Below are 20,273 nucleotides of genomic sequence, written 5' to 3'. Positions count from 1 at the left end.
ATTTCTCCAAAGGAGATATACAGATGACCAACATGAACATGAAAAGACACACAACATCACTATATATTAGAGAAATGCACATCAAAACTACAGTAAGAGATCACCTAACACCAGTCAGAATGGCCATCACCAAAACGTTGAAAAATCTGTAAATCAACTATATTAAAATAATGTATTTTTTAGTAAGTCTACAAGTAATAAATGCTAGAAAGGGTGCAGAGAAAAGGAAACTCAACTGCGCTATTGGCAGGAATATAAATTGGTGCAGTCATTATGGAAAATAGTATGGAGGTAATTAAAAAACTAAAAACAGAGCTACCATATGATGCAGTCTACTCCTGGGCATATATCCCCCCAAACTTAAGACTAATTCAAAAAGGTACATGCATCCCAGTGTTCATAGCAACACTATATCCAATGGCCAAGACATGGAATGTTCAACCTAAATGTTCATCAACAGTTGAAGGAATAAAGAAAATGTGATGTACATACACTATAGAATATTACTCAACCATAAAAAAGAATGAAGCAATACCATCTGCAGCAACATGGATGAACCTAGAGATTGTCATACTAAGTGGAGTAAGTCAGAGAAAGACAAATACCATGTGATATCACTTATATGTGGAATCTAAAATATGACATAAATGAACTTATCTATGAAACAGAAACAGATCCACAGACATAGAGAACAGCCTTGTGGTTGCTCTGGTGGGAGGAAAAGATTGGGCATTTGGGACTAGCAGATGCAAACTATTATGCATAGAATGGATAAACAACAAGATCCTACAGTACACTACAGGGAAGTATATTCAATATCCTGTGATAAATCATATAAGAATATGAAAAAGAACACATATGCATATATACATGGATCACTGTGCTATACATCTGAAACTAACACAATGTTATAAATCAACTACAATTAAAAATGGCAATTTGAAATACTATTGATCAGTGTGTACACCATCACAAACTTTCTGGTAATATTTATTTAAAATATTAACATTTTACTTATCCTTAGACCCAGCAATTTTACTTCTAAGAACATAAATTAAGAAAATAGTCACAAATGTGCACAAAAATTTATTCAAAGAAACATATGAAAGTGATGTTTACAATAAAGAAACAGATGTAAATAACCTGCATGTATACAGATGGGGCATTAAGTCACTATGGTAAATGTATCAATGGAATTTTCTTCGTCCTTTCATTCCCTCATTTACTCACTTTTTCAAAAATAATTTAAGCAAGGGTCAGACACTGGTTAGGCACTGGGAATGCAATAATGAATAAAGATACATTCTATGCTTCAAGGAGGGTCATATGATAGGGAAAAGCTGGGGCTGGGGAGTGACAGCTACTTGTTACAGTAGTCCTCACTCAGTAAGCCTCACTCAGGAGATGAAAAAGGTGAGACCTGTATAATAAAATCAGGCATGCAATGACCTGGAGAAAGATAATTCCAAATCATTAAAGTAATTCCGTAAAGAATCTAGAAAAATGGTACTGGTGAACCTATTTGCAGGGCAGGACAGGAATAAGACGCAGAGAGAACAGACTTGTGGACACAGCCGGGGAAAGAGAGGGCGGGATAAATTGAGAGAGTAGCATTGAAACATATACATTACTGCGTGTAAAACAGATTATCTAGTGGGAAGTTGCTGTGGAACAAAGGGAGCTCAGCCCGGTATAATCCAGAGGGGTGGGATGGGTGGGGGCTGGGAGGGAGGTTCAGGAGGAAGGCTGGTTCACATTGTTGTATGGCAGAAACCTACACAACACTGTAGAGCAATTATCCTCCAATTAAAAATAAAATGGCAACCCAGTATTCTTGCCTGGAGAATTCCATGGACAGAGAAGCCTGGTGGGCCACAGTCCACGGGTGACAAAGAGATGGAAATGACTGAGTGACTAACACTTAAAAATAAAAATAATAATTCCATAAAGAATATTTAAAACCCAGGGAAGTGTTTATGTTAAAACAACTGGGGAATGAGCAAGTGTCAAAATCATATGTAACATAGTAATAATATCTATAAATATGTATATCACACATATAATTGGAAGGATAGATACCAAAATTTTAACAGTAGCTATTTTGAGTGTGGAAAATGTGATTTTTCTTTTCTTTTTATCACTGATTTGTAAGTTTTCTATTATAAGAAAATTTATCTTTATAATGTGTATTACTTTATAAGAAGAAAATAACTAATTAAAAAAGATTAATTAAGAGACTTTGCACTTATGAAATTATGGTTTCAAAATCAGGTGCTCTGGACTTGAAGGTGAGTCAATGTTGAGTCCTTAAATGTTGAGTGCATGGGTATATTTAGAAAAACAAGGACAATGATTCAGATAAGTGACCACAGAAATTGCTAGGGAAGTCCCACTAAGATTGACAGGCATGTTTTACCTGGGTGACTTTTACTGGAATATTGTACTTGTACAATATCCTCATTTATTGAGGATACACGGTATTATTAATACCAAGGTACTATGTCAAGTAGGAGACATCAAGCGACAACATAGCCAGGGTTTCTATAATCATGAAACTTGTATTATAATGTTTATCATCACAGGATGATAAATTTGTTAAATCTGTGGGTCAATAATCTTTTTAACATTCATTCAACAAATATTTATGAAGTGCCTACTATGTCAAGTAACAAGGATATAACAGGGAACAAATACTCCATATTTATCTCAGTTTACACAAATTCCAAATAAGGAAAAAAGATAATTTACACATAACTAATATAACTGTTATTTACCTAAATTTAAGACTGAACAGTCCATAAAGGTACAATATATAAGAAAATGATTTCCATATTTTTTTTCTGTATAGTCAGCCTTAGCCAAACACTAGTGAAAGTATTTTCCATTTTTCTGACTTCTAAAATAGTAGTGTTGACCACTACTCTCTTATAGGATAAGAGAATAATAATATTCTTTTTCACTAGAGACACTGGAAGAACATTCAAGTTGAAATGTTAATAGAACACCAAAATCAATTGCTGCACGTTTTTCTTATTGTAATTCTCTGGGTAAGCCTCATTCTCCCGAGGGCTGCCAAGGAAGACAACTAATAGAGCTAAGCGACTTGCAGAATGTTGCAAATGCTAGATGGTGATTGACTGGAGAAGCCATGATGTATAATTTATCCAAGTGGCAAGCAGCTTGAGCAAGCTCTAATGTAATTTTGGGCTTAATTATTTGGAAAAAAGGTAAATGGCACATGAATGAAATCCATAAATGATACAAACCTACGAGTTATAAATGCCTATGAGAGGAGGAAATAGTGCAAAGGTGTAGGGAAGTAGCATGTATCAGGAGGCAACAGCCCAGAGAAGCTCCGCTTGGAAATATGCAGGAGATACTGAGGACGGATGCTGTCTGCTGGGCCGGTCAACTGGAAAACTGTTTCTAAAGGTTTGCAAACTGCATATGCACTCTTGTACACACACTGCTGCACTGTATACACTTTCATAGTCAAGATTTGTAATCTTCTGATATGGTTCTTTATTTAAAGGGTCTAGAGCTGAATGGATTTCAATAGTGCAACAGGTATGTTTATTTAACTAGGACCCTGGAACAGACACAGTAGTTAGCTGGAGTCAATTAAAGGGATTTGGAAAGCAATACACCTGATATCATTGTATTTTACCTTTAGAAATGCAAACATGGTGATGATTCCAGGTGCACGGTTCAAATCTGCTTCTAAAATTCACCACTGTCCTAAAGAAAGACACACAGCAACAGGACTCCCAAATTCTTCATTTTCTTTCAATCTAATTCTTCTGCGAAGTATTTTTTTCTGAGACTGTTACACAATTTTATAAGCAGGCCAGTTTCAAGTCTTTCTACACATGTGGGACTGGGATTAGTCATGAGGCACTTATTTTCTAGTAAGAAGTATTAGAACCTTCACCAGCTGGTGGTGATTTCTTCTCCAATCATGGTCTACCACACAGTGAGGTGAGAATTCAGAGTATATTTTTTTCTACAGTTTTCCCTATTAAAAATAGCTTTTTCTCTACAACAATGATATATGTAAATATTACTATTAATGTGCACACTATGTTTTAAAAGGATATTAAACAAAATGAAAATATTAAAAAAATGTGTTGGTCCCTAGTTACAATGAATGTTCTTCTGTATCCTTCAGCTCTTAGCTTCATTGTTAATCCTTACTTGTTCTAACTTCACATCAAACTCCCTGGAACTTTTCATGGTGTTAGAATCTCACAAGACAGACTTTCAGGATCTTGATGATCAAATCTCTCTCTTATCCGCACCATGCTTCCTCTTCAGAAGCTTTCAGCTTCCTTCTCTTGTGTTTTCAGAGTTGGTGGTGGTGAGAACTTTTACTGCCTCACTGACCATCATTTCCCCATTTCTCTCTTTCCTCTCCTGGAGAAGTTAGCAAATCAACTTTATGTCTCACAAGGATTAGCAGAAGTTGGCAAAGAGGAAAAAATGTGTGTCTATGTGTGTGTATATATATATTTTCCATGTGTGATAAGTACTATCTTGAAAATTAATTACCTGCTTCTTTTCCTTCCCAGTATTCATTCTTACCCTCTCCCTTTTGGGACTGGCCTCATTCTATGATAGAGTCCATCACCTTTCAAACCAGTCGCAGCTCAGACAAACGTACTGAAATTGATTTGTATCTAAAACTTGAAGTTTAAATAGAGCTGTGTTAATAAATGTTTAACAGTTTGTTCTGGGTGGGAGGAGCAGAGGTAGGGAGAGGCATGACTTGTGGCAGCTCCCATTTCTGTGGTGTAAATGCTTCTACTCTGGCTGGTCTCAAGCTTCCAGTGTGATGCCAGTGTATGCAGAATTGGAAAGAAATGATGACTCACGTGAACCAGTGCAGACAGTGTCCAACACACCACTGGAACTCTTAGCTTATTAGACCAACTGTTAAATTTAAATGTATTACATAGCACATAACAAGTTTCAAAGCAGAGAGTTTACTTACCTCATATGGACACCCAGCCATAAGTTTTGGAGCCCTCACTTCCATTCCTGGTCCTTGCTTCCTGAAATGGCTATATGGATTACCTGAGTACAAAGTGAGAGACATATCTGCTATATCAATTCTGAATGCAAAACCACTGGAAATTGTTTTCTAGACCTAATACAGGTTAGTACTATTAGGTACTATATATATCAAATCTATTACCTTGCCACATAAACGCATTAAGCAGCACCTCTCTTCATCCTCACATTAGCTGGATTACAACTGTCCCATTGCTAAGATTATTTCAAATTAAAGCAATGTGTTTGAAAAATATACACCCAGGAATAATTCTGAGGTGAAGGAAGTGGATAAGTTGTGGGAGGAAAATTGCCTGATTAGCAAATAAGAGTCCTCAGGTTGTGTTTTCTGATGTTCAATACTAATGGCATAATCATGTACAACAAATTTTCCTTTGAGACAAATGAAGTCATTCAAAATCATTCAAACAATTTTGACATTCATAATTTATCATTTATAGCTAAAAACCTTTCTCTTCCATAAAGACATTCTGCCACATCCTATGCAAAAAGGCCTTGTTTCATCACCCAGGTGATAAACTCTTGGAGCATGTGGCAGGCCAGATATATTTTGTATCCTCCACAAAAATCCAACATTTAGTAGTTTATTAACTGATCATTTTATGAATTTTAGCTAAATCTGAAGGGTTCTGACTGAAACTAGTGATTCTCTTAATCCACAGATAGGCTTTCTCTAGTTTCTCTAAACTAAAAGTTAGAACATATATGAGGACAATAATTTTTTCTAATTTACACATTTCTTTATATGGAAAGTCATAAAAAACACAGATCACAGTTAGTCATTTGTTAACACAAAACAGTTTTTCCTGAAAAGAAAGGAAGTTATACTACGACCATAGAAACCCTGGACTAGGTAGCGTGTGTTGGTCGCTCAGTCATGTCCAACTCTTTGCGATCCCATGGACTGTAGCCCACCAAGTTCCGCTACCCATGGAATTTTCCAGGTGAGAATACTGGAGAAGGCTGCCATGCCCTTCTCCAGAGGATCTTCCCAACCCGGGGATTGAACCAGTGTCTCCTGCATGGCAGGCAGATTCTTTACCTTCTGAGGTACCAGGGAAGCCTGGACTAGGTAGAATTCTAGTCATTTATTTCTGTGTAACAAATCATCCCCAAACTTAATGATGGAGTGCAACACTTATTTTGTCTCTCAGAGTTCAGCTAGGTGGTTCCAGTTGGGGATATAACTGATATCAGATGATGGCTGGCATTTAGACAGTCTATTGGATGGAGGCTGGCTGAGCAGCTCTCTGCCTGCTTATAGTCTTAGGACCTCTCCAAATGGTCTCAATACAAGGTCTTCTCAGCAGAGTAGCCATGCCTCTTACATGGTGGCTCAGTGAGTATGGCTGGTGAGTGCCTTAAAATAAACTGGGAGACGCTGCATGAATTTTCCTTACCTAATCTCGGAGACCACACAAACTCAAGGCTGCCATGTTCATTTAGTGAAGGCAGTCTCAAAGGAAAGGAAAATAGATTCCATCTCTAATGGCTTACTGATTTAACTTAAAAAAAAAAAAAACGGACATACAATAAGCTGATATGAACTATCTGATGTTTTGACAAATGTATAAACCTGTGACACAACCACCAAAACCAAGGTAATGAACTTACCCATCACTCCTAAAAGTTTTCTCCTACCCTTTGGTAATAATCCTCCCTTATCTTCTTCCCTGAATAACAAGCAATTATTTTCTGCCTGCTTTCTGGCACTAATGACTAGTTTGCATTTTCTGGATTTTATATAAATTGAATTCTACATGATGTGCTCTTTGTCTGGCTTCTTTTCCTCAGCATATTTATTTAGAGATTCCTTCATGTTGTTGTGCATCTTAACAGTTCCCCCACAATGTTGTACGTGTGAATAGTTATTCCTTTGTATGGGTATTCCACAATTTGTCTAGCCCTTCAGATGTTATAGATATTTGGGTTGTTTCCAACATGGGGCTATTACAAACAAAGCTGCTGCGAACAACCGTGTACAAGTTTTGGCATGCATGTGAATTTTCATTTCTCTGGGATAAATGCCCAGGAGTACGATTGCTGGGTTGTGTGGTAAGTGTATGCTTAGCTTTTTTAAGACTACCACCGAATAGTATGGCACTCTGGAATTCCAGAGTGGTTGTACAATTTTACATTCCCATCAGCAGTGTACAAATAATCCAGTTTCTCTGTATTCTCACCAGCATTTCATGCTATCACTACTTTTTAATTTTAGCCATTCTCATAGATGTGCTCACTACAGTTTTAATTTGCATTTCCCTAACGATGTTAGACATCTTTTCATGTGCCCATTTGCCATCTGTATACCTTCTTCAATGAAATGTCTATTTATATCTTTTGCACATTTTGAATTGGATTTTTCTTTTTTACTGTTGAGTTTTTGAGAGTTCCTTATAAAACATACACAAGTCAACTGTCAGGTCAATTATCTTTAAAAGAGCTTAAATAAGAAAAAAAATCATGAAATAGCTATTTCTGGTGTTTTATTTGCATGTGGTCTCACTGTATCTTCCTTAAGAAATTTCTTTAGCATATCTTGTAGTGTTGGTGTGTGGGTCATTTTGTTTGTCTGAGACATCTTTATCTTTGAAAGTTATTTTTTCTGGGTATGGAATTTTAGGTTGACAGATTTTTGTTTGTTTGTTTTTTTGGTCTTTCAAAGAGTAAAGAGTACTGTCTTTACATTGTTTCCAAAGAAGCATCTATTGTCTTCCTAATCTTTTTTCCTCTGTTCAATATGCTTTTGTAACCTGGCTGCTTTTAAGATTATTTTATAGCTGGTTTTGAGCAACTTGACTATGATATGTCTTAGTGTGACGTGTCACACGCCCATCTCTAATCCAATCTCTGGCAAAGGAGAACAGAATTATGATGAAAGATTCAAACTATGATTCATCTCCTGGGGATATGCTCACCTTCTTTGAGCCTATGTTTGCATGACACCTGCAAAAGAGAACAGTTTTGTTAGCAAGTAAAAAGACACAAGAAAAATTTGGGAAATGAAAGACCTGAAAAGCTTGAGTATAACAAGGAACAGGATAGATATCAATGAAAAGATCTTAACTTCTAAATGTACACAGCATGAAATAAAATAGAATCATCCTGGGTATGAGATACTTGTTTAGTTGGCTTGGGATTAGAGTTAGGATAGTACATGTAAATAAATATCTTAGGTGTCCAAGAAAAATTAGGCCTGCATAGGAAAGGAGTTCACTCTTCCTGTGCAAGGACAGTGGTACTCAGTTGGCAAGGTTTGCACAAAAATCTTTACCTACTGTAAGAAAAGTGCTTTATCGCATTCGGAAGATGACAGTTGTGGAGCAGGTGAGAATATACTAGAGCAAAGCAAGAGGCCGCATTATAATCTCAAATCAAAGCCTTAAAGAGACACTCTGACCTTACTCAGTTCCTCAAATGGCGCCAGTAGACAAGATGAGCACTGTATCCTTGGTCCACCCTTCTGTTTGTCCCTAGAAATTCATCCAAGAACCTCAGGACTGAAGTAACTTATCTGATAGTCCCAAGGTTCAGTGCATTTAAAAATCCTGTCTTAGCCAGCTAAAAGCAGAATTCTTCACAAACGTGGGAGTTTCACAGCCAGATCCATCACCATAATCTAACAAAGCTGATGATTCATATCAGTCTTAATTATACTTCCTCACAGTAGTAACATCACAAGAAAATAAGGGCATAAGTTGTACATCACAAAACACCATTCATTACTTTGCTCATTTCATTTTTGAAAGAATTATCTAAAGGGGGGATAGCAAGTACCAAGAAAGATTGGACAGTTCCCAGTATGACTAGGAATGATGGTTTCACCAAGGAACTGCGCTCTTATACAAGAACTTAGAATGGACTCATTGGAAAAGACCCTGATGCTGGGAAAGATTGAAGGCGGGAGGAGAAAGGGACAATAGAGGATGAGATGGTTGGATGGCATCACTGACTCAATGGACAGGAGTTTGAGTAAACTCTGGGAGTTGGTGATGGACAGGGAGGCCTGGCGTGCTGCAGTCCATGGGGTCACAAAGAGCTGGACACGACTGAGTGACTGAACTGAACTGAACTGAATTGAGACTGGAGTCATAATTCTTACATTCATGTTCTTCCAGTATTTGAATATGGTTTGATAGGAAGTGGGAAATTTTATAATTTTGCTAAATTTATTCTCAAACTAGCATAGCAGGAGTCCATTTATTCCATACACTTTCAGGAATAAACAACATATATAAACCCCTTCAGTGGCCCCATCAGTAGGAACTTCTCTGCCTACAGGTGATATGACACATTTCTCAGTTAACTCTGAAATCCAAATGCAAAATCCAGCCTTTAAGGACATTGCCATATGGATTTATTACACACCCTGAGATGCTTTGGTTCTATAATCCAAAGACTAGAATATGCTCACCTATATGAAATTTTCTATGAAAAATGTACAATGTAGACATGCAATGTCACTTTTACATGCTGCTTTTTATGAGAAGATGTAAGCACTAGAGTGAAAATGATGAACAGAATTCCTATCAAGTTGACATGTTCTTCATTTAACCATTTGAAGGCACCAAAGCAAGAGAAAGGTCATTATCAAAAACACGGCATAGTATTTTTATCTGACCAGTGAAGTGTGTTGCCCTGGTTCACAGTGAGAACCGTGACCCAGCCAAAGGAGAGTGTCACACTTAAAATCTGGTTTGCAATGTGTCTTTCATTTCAGCAGATGACCTCCTTTCTGCTACATATCAAAGAAGCTGTAAAGGTCAACTGACCTCTTAAAAGTGGGAGAGACAAAAGTCAGTGCTGCTACATCAGCTGCAGGATTTCAAGTCAGAATCTTTCCCCCAAAATGCAGTAGAGTAAAGCAATCCACAGCCACCTAAGTAAGAAACAAACCCTTCCCTTTTGGTTTGCAACAGTCATCTGGGGCAGCTCTTTTTTTGGGGGGGGGGAGTTTTAATAGCAAAAATGTATGGGTTTTGCAAATTTCTCAGATCAAATTGAGAGTGAAAGAAAGCACTTTTAATAATTATGTCAGAAAACAGATGTACATGAGGTGCTTCCTAAGCAAACAGGGGCATATGATTATATATAAAAATGAGGGCAGGACTGTAAGAAACACAAACAAATATGCAAAGTAGAGTTACTAAAACTCTGCACTTTGTGGCCATTATATTGTCATAGAAACACAAATGAGTTTGCATGTGGAAATCCCCTTCCAAGACAGCACTGGTTGATGTCATTTTTGTCGTTATCACAGGAGGTGGAAAGTGTAGATGGGAGAGAGCACTTCTGCAAATAGCACAGGAGCTTCTGCTAATAATTATAATGTGTGATTGCTACGGGGTAAAATGATACTTAAGGATAGAGTGGGTTAGGAGGGTTTCTTTTGCTGCCTTCCATTCTGGCCCCTTGTTCCTTTCTAGATGGCTAACAGCACAGAGGAGAAAAAGGAATCTGTCCAGAGCAAGAGGCTCTGTCCTTGATCCAGCTGTGAGTCTCTCATGGGCATACCCACCGCTCAGACTCCCCTAGCTGAACAGGGCATCCTTGGAGGGTTCCTACCAGAATTATTTCTGTGAGCTCATACTTTTTATAACTAAAACCATTTCCAAGGATGGAGGAATCCCAGAGTTAATTTTTGTCTTAAACCCTTTACATGTAAAGCACAAATGACTACTAATTGGGAAATTTACTTAGCAAATATTTGGGGAAGAAAAAACACACCTTTTTATAATTGTTGTTGTTGTTGTTGCAATGTTTCCCACTCTTCACCCCCTCCAAAAAAGAGGGGTGCAGGTGTGGGGGCAGAACAGAGAAAAGGAGAAAAGTGGCTTCAGCTCAGTGAAACACTAAAAAATGCACATGAATCAATTATGAAAAAGAGAAGGTCCCTTTGAATGAGGAAAAGCTGATTGGAATTAAGATAGGCTTTGTTCCTATCTGCAAGGTACAAGGAGGGGACTTTTCAGCAGAACAGAAAAGGGGGATTTGGGACTGTTTGGCTGCTTAATGCCATAGTGCTTCAGAGCCCATGTGAAAATTTGCTGCTGGCTATTAATCATCATTGTGCCCCTGCAAAGAAGCTGTTACAATGATGACTATATGTCATTATATTCCCACTGTAAGTAACGAATCAGAGAGCTGGGAAAGTTGGATAAGAGCGGCTGGCAAACTTTTAAGCGGTCGAATCTATTTAAATAAATTTACATCACATTTGCTACTTTCTCTGGTATGGGAATCATACTTTAAAATGAAACAATATGCTGTGTTCATGGGGCCTGGTCTTTTATTCCCCTGTCTCTGAGCCTACTTTCCAGGTCAGCCTTTGCCAGCGCTGACAGCACGCTTTTCTCATAGCCTCTCCTTCTCATAGCCTTTGGTTGCTTTCAAGTTCAATTTAGCACAATAAAGTTGTTATGCATGACAGTTTGGAGTGCAGAATAGGTGGTGTCTGAGCCCGCTGTGTCGCTACAAAGTGGGTCCATTCTCTGTGGGCCGGCTCAGTTACTGGAGCCTTACTGGTGGGATTCAACCATGGACTTCCAGACGTTCCCATCCTGACGAAAACAATTAGCTTCAAACCGCACGGAGCCGCGGGGTCAGCCTCTCTTTGACTGAGGCTGCGCCATTTAACGTGCTGCAGTGGATTTCAAATTTATGTTGATTTATCCTGTTGCGCTCCCCTTTTATGCACTTTATTTACAGATGTGTAAAGAACAGGGAAAGTTGGAGTCCCACATGCTTCAAAAGTTTTATCAGAAATCTAAACCATTGTTTTTATGTTTATTTTATAGAAAAATAGAGTTGAAACGTGTCAGGCTTAATTCCATTAGGCTGAACTGCCCAGAACAGAGCCCTGGGGTTTGCAAGACAGAATCTGAAAGGAAGTGTCTCCTTGGCTAAGCATCATCAACAAGCCAAACAACAAACAATCCTAAAACACTGGTGTTGTCAGTATAGTTTTCTATTGTGGGAGATTACCCTCCAAAATCCCACTCTGACCTAAAAGTGACAGATCTTTTAATAGAAGCAAGATGTAATTCTCGGCTATTATCAGCCACCATGTGTATTTGTGTGTGTGCATATGGATGTATCAGATCAATTAGTGTTTAGTATTCACTGATGTCCACCCAAGTCCTTACTGTCCTTAGACATATGATACATTCTGCTGCCAGAAAACAAATATCATTTGATTTTTTGACATTGTAGAATTATACTCCTGCAGAGAATATAACCTCTTCTCTTGTCCCTCTGATGAAAATCATGTAACAAAGCAAATTTAGGTGTAGTTTGAATTTTACCATCAGAGTCATCTAGGCCAGATGTCTTTAGTCTCTGAGCAATCCCAGTAAAAGAAATCACAGTTGTCTTGATTACTGATCTCACTAATTATAGGGTACCACCATCAAATAAGCCTCCTTCCAGATTAGAAATTAACTCAAAGCATATCTTAAAAGCATATTTCACTATCTTAAAAGAGTTCAGTGTTTTTCTCTAAGCTATTGTAACACCTAAAAAAATTTCTTTTTGCCAAAAAGGTGAAATACAAATGGAAACCATTCCACATAATGTTTACTTTAACTGTGTACTAGCACAGAAGAGTAAAAACTAAAAATCCACATGGAGAGAATTTCTGGAAAATAATTCTATCTTTCTAACATATCATTTAATATAATTTCAAAGTGTTTTTGACCAGGTTACATCATTAAAAATACAAATATATTTCACATCAGCAAAGTTTGCGAAGAAAACCCGACTGTTTGCTCTGGGCAGCCCCCTCCTTCTGCCAATGTTTGAATATTATTTGGTGCCACTTTTAGTAAGGCGGTTTTTTTTTTTTTTGGAGGTACTCATTTAGAATGGATTTTGGAAGTGAGGCTAGACAGACAAAGAAAAATTGCATTATAAGAGAAAGTAAACGTGTTTATGACAAAATCACTACACCCTTTCTAATTTTCAAATGGGAAAATTTTTTGCCATTCAAATGAGTGAATACTCCAAAAACTGACCAAGATATTTAAGTGATAACAGTCTTTTTTTTTCCTGAAGAAATATGTCATAAGTGTATTTTTAAATCCCCCATGCAAAAGTAGTGAGAGCAGAAGATGGTTTGACGGGAAGAGTATGTCTGGAAGTTTACACACACACACATACACACACACACGGACACAACATACAGATGTACACCACAGTATAGGCTAAAAAGCTTAACACACATGTCATCTGAAATTTGGAAATACAGAGTAACTCACTATAAAAGTTCGTTTCCTCATCTCAGAAGAAATTTCTGAGAAACTATTGTTAAACTAATAAACAGAAATAAAAGATGGTCTTGGAGGGAAGCTTGAAGGATTATAGTATGCCATTATCATTTTATGTAATATTACAGACCCAGAGTTTCAGACTGACAGACATATTCATATCCTTTATTTGAGAAAACATAACCCAGTAGAAACCGTTGTGCATGGGTAGACCATCTTCACTTGTCAGTGAAGTTGCTCTGTTAAGCTGCTGTGAAAGATGTCTGATATGGAAGATGGTCGATCTTCAGTGCTCTCTCAGGTTGAAGGAAAGAAGGGAAGAGAAAGAAAGGCAAAATGAAAAGCTCTTTATAGAGAGTGACTCTGAAGAGAGGCAATATATATAGAGAGAAGGCAGTATTCACCAAAAATGGCATCAGCAACATTAGACAAATTTTACCAAAGTCCTTTGGCTAAAACAGGTATTCAAGATAGCATAAGCTTCAGGAGAATATAATCTTGAGTTTAAATTGCAGTTTAATCAGTAGCTTGCTTTGTGATACTTACCTGATAGCCTCAGGTAAGTTTCTAAAAAATCTTGCAGCATCTTTCTTCCCATTCATAAAATAAAATAATAATAATCCCAAAATATTCATGGTTGTTATGGAGACTAACCAACAAAGTAAAGTGCCCAATATAACATCTGGAATATGGTATTCTATAAATATTGATTCTCTTTATCTTAATTTTTTGATATGGCTCTTGCAATTCTCATCCTCAGATCCTTCTGTTGGTCAAATAAGTCAAAATTCTGACATAAAATCTTAGAGAAATAGAGACATTCATGGTAGCAAACATTATAATGGATTTCTGATGGTTTGGACTTGAGAAAAACTATACCCATATAATTAGTTTTTATTTGGCTATAGTTAGCCTTTGCTTATACTAGTTTGAACACTGAAGCAAATTAATAAGACCTGAAAAAAGGTGCTAATACCATGGCAATGGTATCTTCCCTCATGGAGACATATGTTTAACGAGACAACGGCATGAAACCCACAGGTAATCTCCACAAAAAGTCTCCCAGAGCCTTAGTTAGCAATCTGAGATGCCAAAAGTAAAGAGGCACTGGGCATTATAAGAACAACTTGCTTAATGGTTACTCCTGTTGCCCCAAAATAGTATGCTTTGGAGGAATAATGCTTTAGTGCTCATGAAAAAAAAAGAGTGAATTCATTGACCTAACACTCATTTATAAAACAACTCCTCTGAGGCAAAGAATAACACCTCTCAAGTAACAAAACTTCATTCCTATGATAAAGTCATGAAACCATATATGAGTTTGACAATGGGGAAGGGAAGGAAGAGGAGGACCTCTTCTCATTCAGTGTTTGAACTCCAAACTTGAGGCAAAACTTTCAGAAGAATACGTTCTGTTTCTTCTTACTATGTAAGTTTTCCAGGTACTAGCGATGATCTTGACCAAATGATTGGCCACAATTTTTTTTTCTACTATACTGCTACCTAATTAAATTCCTCTACTAGTGACAGCTTTATTTTAAGCACTGCAAGTATATTGTAGAGTTAAATGGGCATACATAATTAAATATTATACTCAACTGCAAAAAGGACTCAATTCTATGTTGGAAATGCCACATATGATGGAAACATGATAAACGTTTTTACCAGATACAGTAAATGGACATACTGGTCCTTTTTTCCAAAGTCTATTGTTTTTTCTATCAGCTGATCACATTCCTTAATGACATGGTTTTTGCATTCTTAAAAATATGCAAAGCATGAATCAGCTTTTGAACTTGACTTTTAAACCGATCTTCCTTTATAAATACTGGCAGTAAACCAAGAAGAAATAAGCTACATTAGATTTCTGCCTATTTCTCTGTCTTTTAACTATTCAATAGGATATATTTTCTTACATCTCCTCAACACTGACGTGATAATTTTCAAGACCTGTGAATATGGAATTAAACATACACATGTAAAGTAGGCTATTTGTGCAACATACCATCTTTAAACAATTTTTTTGTTTTTATGGGCAAGCTGTTAATCAAGAGACATATGTGCTGTTTTATATACCCACATGCTTTACTACCATTTTTTAGATAAGCACCATAACTTAAGTTGTCTTCCACACAAAGTTCTGGCAAGCTTCAATAGATTCATTAGTGGGTTTTTCTTTACAACCAACGAAGCTCAAAGAGCTTCTAACAATGGAGCTAATCACTGCCTCTTCCCTGACCCAAGCTTAGGTTTTCCCTCCTTTCACTTCAGACTCTTATTTCATTTCTGAGCAATTGGATTTCCGTGGCACTCCTAGAACAAATAAATATCTCCCTTTTCCCCCTGCTTACATCTTTTGTGTATATTTTTTCTATACGACTGCCCGTATTTAAACTAGTGTGGTAATGGCAGGGTTCTTCAGGTAATCTTTCATTGGACATAAATGGTGTAGCATTAAAATGCAGATAATGTTACCTCAATTAGAGAATGCTGTGCAAAACTTGAAAAAGACGTAGCTAAATGTTTGGACTAAACAAGTAAGTCTATGTTGTTAAGAGTGGGGCTGGGCAAGTTGCATTTTCAATAGATCCCTTAATGAATAAATGTTAGACTGTATCAACAGTCCTGAACAGGCTTGTGGTTTGTGTGTGCATGAAGTGTAATGGTATCAATTGACTAGCTCTTTGTGGTTGCTATAAAGTACTCTTGAATGTGTCAATGGAGAGAAGGCCTGCAGACAATGAAGCCATGACAGCTGAATGTCAGCAGCGACCTTGAACCTAAACTGGTTTCACCATTCCAGTGACTCCAGCTACAGTGAAGACATGCACTGGAGCCGGACCTTCGGCATTGCCTGTCATTTTCTGTGTTCAGATTCCAAGCACTTAAGTGACAATTTCACCACATTGCTAGACCCTGCTAATATGCATCAGTGAACGTTCACTTATTAGTGATGGGGCTAACGATATGTTCAGCATTTTAATCAGACTTGCGTTGGCATTTAAAAATACAAAACACAAAGCAAAACAAAGCATCATTCTAGACTAAATGTTTCATGTAAGTAGACTCATCCAGAGAAGAGACTCAAAACATGTCTTTTCTGCAGCAATGAATTCTTTGATATCGATCTTGCATTACATAGCATTATTGCACATACCTTACTGCATTCGTTATTGCTGCAAATAACACATGATTAGTTAATTAAAATATGGCATCAAGGAATAATTAATATTTGTAATGCAGTGTTTCTTTAATGAAAAACAAGAGAATTCTTCTAAAGGTCACATTTACAGATTAAATGTGTCTTTAACATAAATGGAATGTTATTAAGCTAGGCTCAATGTTCAGGAGAGAACTACAAAGGCTTTTGTGGCAAAATACCATTAATGAATTCAAGAAACTGAATCCCTTTGCTAATGCTGGAGTTGAGCAAGGTTAGAAGCCCAACTACAACTGGATGTTCCTAATACATTCACTGTACTCTGCAGTGGGGAACTGAGGGCAGGGAAGCAGGTGGCTAGCTGGAGAAGGGGAGAGACTGCAGGAAACAGAGGGAAAAAGGCAGAGAGAGAGAAAAAAGGAAGATTTTGATTGGTGAGAAACACATAAGCATGTGCATGCAGCACAGAGCAGTAATTCTGAAAATTGGCATTCTTATATTGTAGGAAGGATAGCTAATATTTTTTTTGGTATTAAAACACGGTATTCATATGAAAGCATGATAAACTGATGACAGTGCATTCTATAGCAAATGGAATGTTTGTTAAGAATGAACAATATAAAGAAAATGATTAAGTTTATAATTATGAAGATTTGTAAACACATTTGTTACTAGAAAGTTTCTGGGCGTTGATACGAGTGAGGTATGGCACACACACTTCATTTAATTAGCACATCTTTGAGTCCTAATCATCAGTAAAAACTTGTGTGACAATAGTTTTTGAAGTAAACAAAATGAGGACACCACTGACCTCTTGTTTCTCTGTGCTTATCTCAAGCTCTTATATACTGTAAACAGTGAACTGCCTGACTAAATATGTCCTTTTAAGTCCTTTACCACATACAGTGGGAAAAGGAAACCCGTGAAGAATAAACCTGTGCCTTTTACTTGAAAAAAGTTCAATGTTGGCAAAAATTTTTCAGTAAGTTCCTAAAAAGAAGAAATCATATGTATGTTTTAAAAATGAACATATCTTAAAAATAAGCATGGTACTCTGAGAAATGTTTACTATCCAGGAAACACTTGAACAAGAATTTCATTATTTATTTATTTAGTAGTAAGTGTACTTTATCAGATCATACAATACTATAGGAAAAAGGTAACGACATCATCTTCATCTTATCATTTTGGTTAAAATATTCGTTATGTTATCAAGCCACCAAAAAAAAAAAAAAAAAGAATACTTTTAAGACAGAGAGTCAAATAAAGACTAAAAATCATCATCAATTTCCCTAAGATAAAAAAATGGGCAAAATTAAATTTAGTGCATAAAGAGGTTCTTCGGAACCTTAAATTCAACATTCAATGAAAACAAAGAGTAAAATAGGAATTTTTTCTGCATTAAGTTTTATGTATGCATGTCTTAGAAAAAAGGATAAGTCCCTTTCTAATCTTTATGGGTGCACTTGCAAAGTTGAGAATTCAATGTACACCTTTTTACATTAGTATTATTACTTGTAAGTGGGCTGGTACATTGGCAGCTGTAAAAAATTAATCTGCTTCACTTACTTATGAGAGTTTGAGATGACTCTATTTTTATAATTTTTCCAAATATGTTTTATACCAGAAAGAAAGTATTAGTATCACCCAGTTTTACTCTGAACCATTGAGATTTATATGAATTATATGCATTAGGAAAATATCATTTATAAAGTTTTTATATTTATATTGGCACTTAGCATGTATATAGATGTGGTATAATTTTTATGAATGCCAGAGAATAAAGGAACTTCACAGATGCCATCATCCATTATGAAGTGACATCTCTGCAAACTCTTACTGACATCATTTTAAGTTGCCTCCTCTGCTGTACAGAACTCTCAAGAAGACAAGCTCCAAATCTTGAAAAAAGTATCTTGATGGTTGAAATGAACACCGATTTTTGCTGTTAAAGGTATTTTAAAGTAGGATGATAATTCTCAAATGAGAATTAATCCCCAGTACATATATAGGTTATGGAATTTAAGTTTAAATACAAAAGTTGTCAGAAATGAAATTCAGGTTAACAGGTCAACACAATGCCTACAGCTGAGGTGCTCATTTCTATTGGCCTACATATACTGGCAATCTTGACTAGACCCAAATTTATGTGGATGTCTGAAAATATATCTTTCTTCATAAGACAATTAAAGGGCATGCTTGGTAAATATTTGACTATATTATTTAGGAAAATATTCTAAATAGATGCTTGTACTATGAAGAAATGATAGACTATTCTGTGAATAAATATTTAACTATGCTAGAATGTGTACTTAAAATTGTACAACAAATATGTATAAATATGGTATTATCCTTGTACTTAAAGCTACATTCCATAAATGTATATATCAAGTAGGTTTTTCTTCAACATACATGAATGTAAAGATGGGTCATTTTAGAATGCCCTTCACTCTCTTAAAGTCCCTTGAACTTTTTATTCTCAAAAAAAAAACAAATAAATAAAAGAGTGGGCTGAAAGTGAACTTGGAATTACTTACTTTCAAATTACATATTTGAAATTACATATGGGTTACATATTTAAAATTTACCTTCATTTATTTGTATATTCATTCAGCAAATGTTTAATCTATCATACATTAGGTTCTGTGTTTAGAAAAAAAAATTGAATTTCTGTGCCAACTTTCATTCTTTTTGTTTTCTTCTTAGCATGTAGTTTTTCAACTCTTTCAGCTATGAGAAAAAGACTGAAAAGTTTCACCTAGTTTGGTTAAACGTAACTCTGACCTGAAACTCAAGCAGCAGCCCCACGCAGGGCCTCACCTCTTTTCCCAGAAGATGAAGGGGCTCTGTGCCTACACCCCACCTCCACTCCATGTATCACTCAAGATAAAAAAATTCATTCTTAAAAAAACCCACTCAGCTCTGAATTTTCCTGGACTATATCTACACATTCAAATTTTAGTTCAACCAACCAGTATTCTGCAGCATCTCTTATGTTCCAGACATACTACTAGTTATTCTGTCAGATGGTATTTTATATTATCTTTAGAGTCACTGTGTAAGGAAGAAATTCCTAAAGCTAAGACAATGCTCCAAATAAGGAAAAGCTACAATTCTAATCCAGATCTTCTCACTCCAAAGCCAGCCCTCTTACAGATAAATTCCTCTATGCCAAAAAGACCACCTGATTCACTCATGCCAAGCAGCATCTCTACTGAGTGGAAATATTAGGCAAACTAGAATTTGGATGAATGGATTTTCTTAAGCTCCTAGATAGAGAAGCCTATGGAAAAGGGAGTGAACAAAGATACACCTATCCAATACATATAAGCATGAGCTCAGGTTAAACGAACTCCGACTACATTCCACCACCCCTACCCCTTTAGTCAATTCTCCTCCAAGAAAACTGTGCATTTCTTCTCTGAAACAGGGGCGACAACCAGGAGGAATTTTTAGTGAGATTGTGCCTCTAAATTTAGCAAGTTTGAGGCTATGCTATAGCAGAAATCGGTTGCTGCTAGGCCCAGCTGTGATTTTACTCCTACACACCCCCTCTGCCTCTACATGGTACCACACTGGAGTGGTCAAGGGCTAGGTGAGAACAGCCACAGAGGTTCGTTCTCATTAGGGCTCTGGTCAGGGATGACATCCTTCAAAAAAGAGAACTCAAAGAAGCTTGTCCACTGCCCAAATGTTCAGTATTTCTATATACTTAATTTCTTCAGCTACATTTGAATGATTCTATTCTTACCAAACAAATTTTTTCAACACATTAAGGA

General features: G+C 36.6%; 1 protein-coding gene across 1 annotated transcript in view; it reads right to left on the bottom strand.

Moving 5' to 3' along the window:
* The window catches only part of LOC122440808, a 175,573-nt gene that overhangs the window by 60,021 nt on the left and 95,279 nt on the right, over positions 1 to 20,273 (bottom strand). Inside the window, exons 4-5 of the mRNA XM_043467514.1 lie at positions 7,989 to 8,016; positions 4,991 to 5,073 (exon numbers count right to left, since the gene is read on the bottom strand). Of these exons, the coding sequence (XP_043323449.1) occupies positions 4,991 to 5,073; positions 7,989 to 8,016 (111 nt within the window). The remainder of the gene's footprint in view (positions 1 to 4,990; positions 5,074 to 7,988; positions 8,017 to 20,273) is intronic.

The sequence above is a fragment of the Cervus canadensis genome, chromosome 4 (genome assembly GCF_019320065.1).
Source record: "Cervus canadensis isolate Bull #8, Minnesota chromosome 4, ASM1932006v1, whole genome shotgun sequence".
Lineage (NCBI taxonomy): Eukaryota > Metazoa > Chordata > Mammalia > Artiodactyla > Cervidae > Cervus > Cervus canadensis.
This window is presented reverse-complemented; position numbering and strand designations above follow the sequence as displayed.